The sequence below is a fragment of the Pavona decussata genome, unplaced genomic scaffold, assembly GCF_977016875.1.
Source record: "Pavona decussata unplaced genomic scaffold, jaPavDecu1.1 SCAFFOLD_218, whole genome shotgun sequence".
NCBI lineage: Eukaryota > Metazoa > Cnidaria > Anthozoa > Scleractinia > Agariciidae > Pavona > Pavona decussata.
The window spans coordinates 215,001-223,442 of NW_028145623.1; the positions used below are offsets into that span (position 1 = coordinate 215,001).

At 39.2% G+C, this 8,442-nt stretch overlaps 2 protein-coding genes and 1 long non-coding RNA gene across 3 annotated transcripts in view; 1 reads left to right on the forward strand and 2 right to left on the reverse strand.

Moving 5' to 3' along the window:
- LOC146459567 (uncharacterized) overlaps positions 1 to 4,520 on the forward strand; it is a 26,540-nt gene extending 22,020 nt beyond the window's left edge. Inside the window, exon 3 of the long non-coding RNA XR_014857886.1 lies at positions 3,259 to 4,520. This is a non-coding gene — a long non-coding RNA (uncharacterized LOC146459567). The remainder of the gene's footprint in view (positions 1 to 3,258) is intronic.
- On the reverse strand, positions 1,080 to 3,178 carry LOC146459569 (uncharacterized). Its single transcript, XM_085089363.1, has 2 exons — positions 3,021 to 3,178; positions 1,080 to 1,619 (listed from the first exon to the last, which is right to left on the reverse strand). Exons 1-2 carry the CDS (start codon positions 3,064 to 3,066, stop codon positions 1,285 to 1,287), a joined length of 381 nt encoding a protein of 126 aa, XP_084945489.1. The 5' UTR covers positions 3,067 to 3,178; the 3' UTR covers positions 1,080 to 1,284.
- Positions 4,378 to 6,883, reverse strand: LOC146459570 (uncharacterized). The gene is made up of 2 exons (XM_085089365.1): positions 6,730 to 6,883; positions 4,378 to 5,023 (listed from the first exon to the last, which is right to left on the reverse strand). The coding sequence occupies exons 1-2, from the start codon at positions 6,773 to 6,775 to the stop codon at positions 4,695 to 4,697; spliced, it is 375 nt and encodes a 124-aa protein (XP_084945491.1). The 5' UTR covers positions 6,776 to 6,883; the 3' UTR covers positions 4,378 to 4,694.
- Between the last annotated feature and the right edge of the window lie 1,559 nt (positions 6,884 to 8,442).

Sequence of the window (8,442 nt, forward strand, 5' to 3'; positions counted from 1 at the left end):
TTTTAAACAAGAAACTCGTCCAAAATTTACCCGTCCACTTATGCGTCTGAGTCGACAAGTTTTTAAAGACGAGTTTCCCGACTAGACGAGAAACTCATCAAAATGCATCACGAATTCACACTTAGACAGGTTTCCAGGTCGAGTTTTAGAAGAAAATGCGCCGATTAGACTGGAACTAGTGCGAAAGCAGAGCACTTTGGGAAAACAAAATGGCGCTGAGGAAGAAGGCGAAACGTTCTAAAACGCAGATAAACAAACCCTGGATTGACAAACAAACAAACATCTTTGCCGCTGTGTTGTCATCAACTGAAAGCCGAGATAAGCCTTTTGCTCTTGTTCTGGAAATAATGGCCCTCAAGTTTTGGTTTTCAAGAAAGATATACTTCGACACCAGTGAACTTTTAAATTAGAAATTATTGCTTCGTTTCTTTGAGACCAAGAGACAGTTTGAAATATAGGCCTGCATACTTTGGAAATACCAGAAACAGCCAGGGGCGTTCTGTTTGCTGCTGGCTAGATAACCATGCACATCTCGCACCAGTACCTCGGCATCTTAACCCGTCCTAAAAACTCGTCCTAATGTGAATTCATGTCGGTAAGTCAGATAACTTTTTCATCGCGAATTCACACTAGGACGGGAAACTCGTCAGACGGGCTACCCGTCTGACGAGTTTCCCGTCCTCTAATGTGAATACGGCTATTGTCAAGCTTGACGTAGGTTGACTGTAAATATGCAGTGAAAAAAATAGCGCCAAATCATGCCATAGTTAATAAAAGGCAATGGTTATGAAGCCTGACAAATTTCTTTGTTATATGTTTTTGTTCGCATTTTTGGCCTTGACAGTGCACAAACTACAATAGGTTTTGAAATGTGTTGGAGCAACTGATCAATAGAAACGTTCATGTTAAGATATTAAACTTTGGTGTGAACATTCACACAGGATTGTGCACTGTCGTGGCCCTTCCAACATAAATTGCAGCACCGCTGTTTTCATGACAAAGTTTCATAACCAGTCCCTCAATTAACTATGATCATGTATAAAAGTAGAAATAAGGTAAAATAAGCATAGAAACAATGATAAACCTTTTTTGGAAACATTTATTTAAGTTACAATGCAATACATAAGAAAAGAACAACCGTTCATAAAATGTTCACTGAACTAAAAAGATGTATCTTGACTTCTTACTGTTTAGTTTATTAACATTCTTTACTTAGGTTTCACACAAAAATGTCCTTAAATGACTCATTAATGAAACGACAACGTGTTTTGAGGAGAATTCTTTTCACTGAATCAACACAGCCACCAAAGCGCATGCGATCAAAATGATAGCGCTGACCATCTGTACTGCAGCACCATTGCAGAGATCCCCTGTGCAGCAATTGACTTTACATGTGGCGCCATCCGCTTTGCAAGCCGGATACTGGTCGATTGTATCGCACAATTCTTTGGTTAAGCAGGATTTTATATATTCTTCCCCTGATACGCCATCTTTCTTTACTTCAACGTAAACTTTTCCACAGCGATCATTCCCGGCCTTACAGGTAACCTCCTTCTTCACATCTGCACAGTCATCCCAACCCTTAGTGCTAACACAGCCATAGCACTTCAAGCTGTAGCCTGAATAGAAAACACACAAATGCATGATTTAATGTTTAGTGTTTATCTTGAGGTGATTTTAAGGACTGTTAGCTTCATGTGCCCCTGAGGGTTTTGTAAATCATATGGTATCAGTTGATGATAAGTATGTCTCACATGGCTAAGTATATAATACCTTGAATACCTTAAATAACACCTTGATTTTTTTATTTAGTTAAATTTAGTCAGATCGTTTCAAATAGTACAACAGCGTCCTTTTTGAGACCAATTGACCCAACGCTGCCGCGATATTTCAAGCGTTGCCTGGTGTATTAAACGCGTCAAAGTTTTCTTTATCTCGTTCAGTTTGTCAGGTCTAGAAACACTACTTTATGAAAGCAACAGACAGTTTGTCTACCTTTATCCACCAGTCGATGGTAAATGAGTGCAAGAAAGAGAACGTCAGAGCTGCTGTTGATTTATTGAAATCTTACTTTGCCCTTTTTCCTACTCGAAGCGACCCGAAAAAAAAACTATCCACGCAGAAATAAAACGCAAAAGTTTTCGGTTGAACATTGCAGTGTTTCTTGCCTTCGCCACAGGAAGATCTAAGTATTGTGGTGAGTGTCCTTTCGTACAGAAACTGAAAACTGAGTATATTGGCGCACCGTACATTCATTTGCTGTGAACGAGACGACGTTTAAGAATTTGTTTTCAAAGTGAAATGGGAGGCGGTTTGAAACGATAGATAATTGTCATACTTCTGTGTTAATTTGCGTGGCGAACTCCAACTCGGGTCACACTCCATCGAAATGGTCTGTAATTGGGAGCGAACAAACTGACTGCAAACCTATCAATCTGGAATTTTCTCGCAATAATATTACGTTTTTTAAAACAGTTGCAGGAAATAAGAAATTCCTTTAACAAATTATTTAACCATCCACCGAGAATTAGCCGGCGTCACGAGTAGCGGAGCGGCAGAAAACTAGCAACAAGAGAGAGTGTTGCGCATTTAATATAAGCAACAAGAGTAAAGTTGTTCCGAGCCCAACTCGACTCACTATTGATAATGTTTTGTGCAATTACATTCCCTGAGTGTAGCTTGCAAACTGACTCGCCCTCTGATCAGTCATAAAAATGGTAAAAAGAAAAATTTGTCTCAAAAATACACCCGAACTACGCGATTATCTCCACACGATAAGTTTGGATGGTAGCGACATTATTAACTGTGTGTTCTGCTTCAATAATATACAACAAATTACCTAAAAATGTACCATAAAACATGTTAAACGCGCCTATCAAACATTTGAGAAACACGCGCTCTGCGCCTGCCTCAGTAAATTTACTTTGAAACGAAATCAGTTCTGAAGCTGCATGCTCGCTAATTATTACAGCGAACGCTAGTGAACAAGTAACAGGTATTGGAATGGGAAAATAACTTACCGACAGAGAAGCAAAGAAGAAAAGCGAGAACGAAAAGAGACTTCATCGCAAAGAAATTGATAACCAACTCAGACAGTCTGCTCGTTAATTTCTGAAATATCCCGCACCGAGGACAAAGAATAAAGAGGCCGATTTGAGGGATAGGTCGTTTTTTTATAATGCATATGCATTGAGCATATTCTTGGAGAACCAATCACATAATGGAATTTAATTTCCATGAAAAGTTTCCACCAATCAGGTTGTGAGCGTGGACAAGTCATTGTTTGGCCGTTGGGTGCGGTTCCGTATTCCTAGAAAAAGAGATGTTTCTGAGAAAATGACGTAATTCCTTTTTAGAGTTAAAGAAACTGTTTGTCATGCGTGAAAGATTTTCCTGGAAGAAACGGTTTCTGGGAATTTCAAGCTCTTGACACAGCTGATTAAACAAATGTTGCATCTGTTTTTGAGCTTCAGCAAATGTTAAACAGTGCCTGTCAGGAAAGGAAAAACCCAAAAGTAAACAGGGTAAAGTATCTAATAGGTTCATATCATGGACTCCAAGAATTCTAGGGGGATTTAAATTCAAATTATTTCTTTCTTAGCCGTCACTGAAACGCACAAACATGCCGGGTTCTCATGCAGTCCTTTTTAGGGTATGGTAACATGACCCCCCTTAAAACCTATTGCGTGGGAAACCAGTTATAAAGGACGCAACATGTTGCGTTTGGAATAAGCGTGATTGGTGAAAAAATGAGTAGCACATTATTCCTATGTTGCGTTTGTTTAATCAGGTCCCAAGCCAACATGTTTCAACAACCCGCAACACCAATGCCGCAAGATGTTGCGACTGTTTGTCCTTGGCTTTATAGGTATGTAGCCTGCCAGCTGCGAGCAAGCTATCTATTCAGGTCAGCCGCGAGAGGATTGGGGCGCCCCCGCTCCAATCCTCTCGTGGCTGACCTAATAGACAGTATAAGGTTTGATGCACGGCAGAATTTTTGGAAAGAAATGTGTTTACGTGAAGTTTGAGTAATTTCGTTTGATTGTATTTGCGTGAAACATAATTCCTTGAAAGAAGGATATTTCTGAGATTTTTACGTTACTTTTCTTCTCATTAAATAGTTTAACTTGAGTCTAACTTTTAACGCATTTTCTTCGTTGTCCGTTAATTCCACGGGTTAATTATAATTCCTCTCGGTTCCTGTTTCCAGTTTTTAGTTAAAACAGGCTGCATTTCACAGCTGACAGAATGCTCTTGGCCTGTTATCAGCTATCAGCTGATACCAATCAAGACCTTCCTGAAACTTTGGGACAAAACGGGGCGACAGATGAGCTTGGAAGGGACACAAAACCCAAATCAAATATCGTAAGTAGGCGCTCGAAGCCATCGGTAAACTTTATTATTTAAAAGACTCAGGTTCTCTATGAGTTTAACTCAGTATTAGAAAATCAAGGTAAAAAAAAACAAGTAAAAAATTATAGGGATCATGACTTAACACAGTGATAAACACTCCTTGAAAATGCCTAAACAACTATTACAGCATGTATAAAATCAAAGTAAAATAAAAAAGTATACGAAACAGTAATAAAAGAAAAAAAAAATGTCATGAGCTTGATTTCTCACAACTCTCAGCCTTCAGTTAGGTTTCACACTACCAACTCTTAAACGACAACGTGTTCTATCCCGAAATCGTTTTACTGTATCATCAACGCCAAAGCGCATGCGATCAAGATGATAGCGCTGACCATTTGTGTTGCAGCAGCATTACAGAGATCCCCAGAGCAGCAATTGATTTTGCATTCTCCTTTTCCTTTACAAAAGGCAATCTTGTCGGTATTACCGCACAATTCTTGGGTTAAACATCCCTTTTCATAGCCTTCCACTGACGTGCCATCGCCCTTGATGTTAGCATAACCTTTGAAGCAGCGATCAAACCCAGAAATACAAGTAACCTCTCTCTTGACGTCTTCACAGTCATCCCAACTCTTAGTGCTAACACAGCCATAGCACTTCAAGCCGTACCCTGAAGCGAAAACACATGAACAACCGTTTGAATATTTTTTTGATCAGCGACTCCATCTTACGCCTACAAACAACACTCATACTGCGAATGAGTTTCTTTTTTCATCAACCATAGGATGCTCAACGGAGTCTGTCAAATACTTCGTGCTGGACTTCCCGCGAGTTAAAAAAATACTGAAAAACGTAAGAAGTTTCGTATCAGAAGTTTGTTTATGGAAGCACCAAATGACTTAAAATGTTTTCTATCTCCATTGTTGCAAAGTCTGTCTTCGTCTAATATTAAGTTTAAAAATGAAAACATTAATTCCTAACTGAATACAAAGTTAGATGCTTTCTCTGCGGCTGCATGCTTGTCGTCTCACAGTTAATAAAGACACACAGTGCGTTTCGGCACTGGAAACACAGTGCGTCGTTTAGGCACATTATGGACACCAGCGTTACGGTCCCAGAAATTCGAATTAAACTGAGAGGAAAAATAGTTTTGTTCAGCGAAATATCACCTCAAACTTTCGAAATACAGGAAAATGATTCCTTCAGTTTTCGGAGGGGCAAATATTCCATTTAAAGAGCAAAATAAGATCATATAGCATTTCGTTCTGCTCGAACTGATGCCGTATTCTTCCCGAAGAATGCTCACTTACACAGCAAGTAGCGAATTATGCTCCGAATTCTGCCTGCAGAATTTACCCAAGTGTTCCGATTCGTAGTTGGGTCTTTTTTACAGGGCAAACTGATCACTTCCAGGCTGTATCCCTCTAAAAAATGAATAAAGCTTTTTCGTGTAACGAAAGTTTAACTGTGACATTTTGCTGCAAAAAAATCTAGTGCCTCTTCTACGCAGTAAAATTAAATTTCTCAGAATCCAAGGCGCATCATTTGAGGCCTTCGGCAACTGAACATACAACAAACTTTTCATCGAAATTTCAGGTTCTGAGGTGACAATAACAAGTAGTATGTATGTATTAATATTGCTGAACTTGTGTCGCAAGGCCCTTGCGTTTTAACAAGTGCGAGAGACAGGAGTTTTGCAAGGAATCCATCTCATCCATCAAGCGCATGGTTGGCGATAGAAATCTTGCAACTAGAGAGTTGATCAGGAGCAGCCGGCGGCTCAATTCGGTGAATATCTGTTCGGAACGCATAAATCGCCTCAGAAATAGGATTGAATTGTGACGAAAAGCTAGCATTTTCATTGCTGTGTTTGTCAGTTAAAACTATTGATAGTAACATCGGAAAACCAATGTTCTCAAATGAACGAAGGAAGTTGTTTAGAGAGGGAACAAAGGTTAGCTAGCAATGAAAATGGAAATGAAATCCACTCAAATGAAATTCAGGGAAAGGGATTTTTTTCCTTGGAACGACCTTAGAAAACAGAACACGGCATTTCCAGTATTTTTGTTAAATATCCTCGTCGCGTGCTACCGAGTCGATTGCCTGGAGGTAAACGAAGGTTTCCAAGTCAATCTCGTCTCGCTTATTGTAATGTTGAAATTGAAATTTCATTCCGTCGTGGAGTTCCCTGCTTTGTTCTATAGTCACGCTTATCATCTCTGCCTGTGGCGTCATTAAACGCCTAACGCTGAATCCGAGCAAAGTGAAATGATTACGTACGCGTTGACACAGAAATCAGCTCGGAGCACGAATACATTCAGTACACTTAAACATGCATCATGATGGGAGACAAATTCAAGATTCTGATGAACTTACCGACAGAGAAGCAAAGAAGAAAAGCGAGAACAAAAAGTGACTTCATCTCTACGAAATTGAAAGCCAGGAACTCTACTGATAACTCTGCTGCTACAATTTGGGGCAAAGCGTGGTTTGAGCTTTGCGTCTGCACTAGAAAATGAAGAAATTTTAGCCAACCCTATTCCCCATGAAGAGCCAATAAAAAAGTTGCATTGATTTCTTACACAAGTTTCCACCAATAAGGCTCTTAGAGGGGCGATTTATTGTTTGATTGTTGGGTGCGGCTCCGTATTCCCAGAAAGATAGATGTTTCTGAGAAAATGACGTAATGTCTTTTCTGGCTATCCTGAAAACTACCTGCCATACTTGAAAGATTTTCGTGGAAAAATCGTTAAACTGTCAAGCTAGTGACACGTGTTTCAACCCTTGTTGATCAGATAAATGTCTACAAAATTGATTCTCTGAAAATAGGCGCCTATGGACCAAAAACAGCACGGTTATTTCTTTACAAAAATTATGGCTATCGTACCACGTTTCAAAGGGTCGGTAGCTTGTTTTACCTACCTGTCGTGTATTAAAACGACCTTTATAAAGAGTTCCGTTCGCCAAACTTTTTAGCTCATGAATCCGAATTGTAACAAGTGTGTTAAGCCACTAAAACCATTCGAGAACTTACATTTTCTCTTAGGTGCCCAGGATGATAGTGACCATGTTTTTTGTTTAGCTTAAAATGCTGTTCTTCGAAAAATATGTTTTTTTCCTGAGAATATTATTTTATTTCCTTTCACTGCATTCTTTCAAACAAAAGTCGATGTTTTTTAGAATTTACTTCCCAGAAACATTGACCCTGGGAATTTACTAATTGCTTCCAGTTTTTAACTCTTAATTAAAAGCACCGTTTTTCTCTGCTAACAGTTAAAAATGATGAAAGCTGTCAGCTAAACCTTACAGACACAAGCATGGAAGGTCATCTGATCCTAATATGGTAATGATTACGATCCTGCTAATATATACCTGAAACAAAAGACGAGTATTTTAGTGGGCACTCCAAGCCGGTAGTAATCGAATCTTTTTTGGTAAGATTCCAGTTCTCTGAAAAAAGTGAGCTCTGTTTCTGCGAATCTTACGTATTTCTTATTACGTAATTTCCTATCACTGACTGCTGTCGTTAAACCAGATATAACTGAGAAGGGGAAAGCTTGATGAGATAGAACAAACATGGAACAACCGGAGAGATCCTCAAAAAACGACAAATCAGTTCTATAGCAAGGAACAGGAGCCTTATTTCGTTTCCTATGTATTCATTTTACCTTCTAGGAAAAATGCATCAAACAAAGCGTTATTGTGCGAGACGCCTTTCTCCGAATGCTCGTTTCCGAGAATTCACGTGCCATTGGCCTTGTCTTGATATATGTTTATTTAAAGTAAGACGACATTCAGTCACAATCTGTAGGTGTCAAATTAAAATAAAAATTGATGAGATAAACGATCAACTAAACAAGCTTGTTTCATTGCTCCCTTTTTCAGCAACTTGAGGCAAGTTTATCCTGAAGCTTGAAAAAATGTCGCCGAAAATTTTAGCGACCTGAATTTCCAAGCTTGTGTCAGTTTTCTGAAAATCCTGTCCTGTGGCTCAACACGTAAGGCTATGAAAAACCCAATTGACCTTATTTCTTGCTCAGAAAACAAAAGCCGATTACAACAGAGGAAACCAACGGTTTACTGTTTCCG

Bases quoted from the DNA above. Each gene is read 5' to 3' on its own strand.
- LOC146459569 (XM_085089363.1), bottom strand. From the start codon at position 3,066: ATGAAGTCTCTTTTCGTTCTCGCTTTTCTTCTTTGCTTCTCTGTCG. The intron at 1,620-3,020 runs GTAAGTTATTTT...TTTTCTATTCAG, and splicing joins TCTTCTTTGCTTCTCTGTCG to GCTACAGCTTGAAGTGCTAT.
- LOC146459570 (XM_085089365.1), bottom strand. From the start codon at position 6,775: ATGAAGTCACTTTTTGTTCTCGCTTTTCTTCTTTGCTTCTCTGTCG. The intron at 5,024-6,729 runs GTAAGTTCATCA...TTTTCGCTTCAG, and splicing joins TCTTCTTTGCTTCTCTGTCG to GGTACGGCTTGAAGTGCTAT.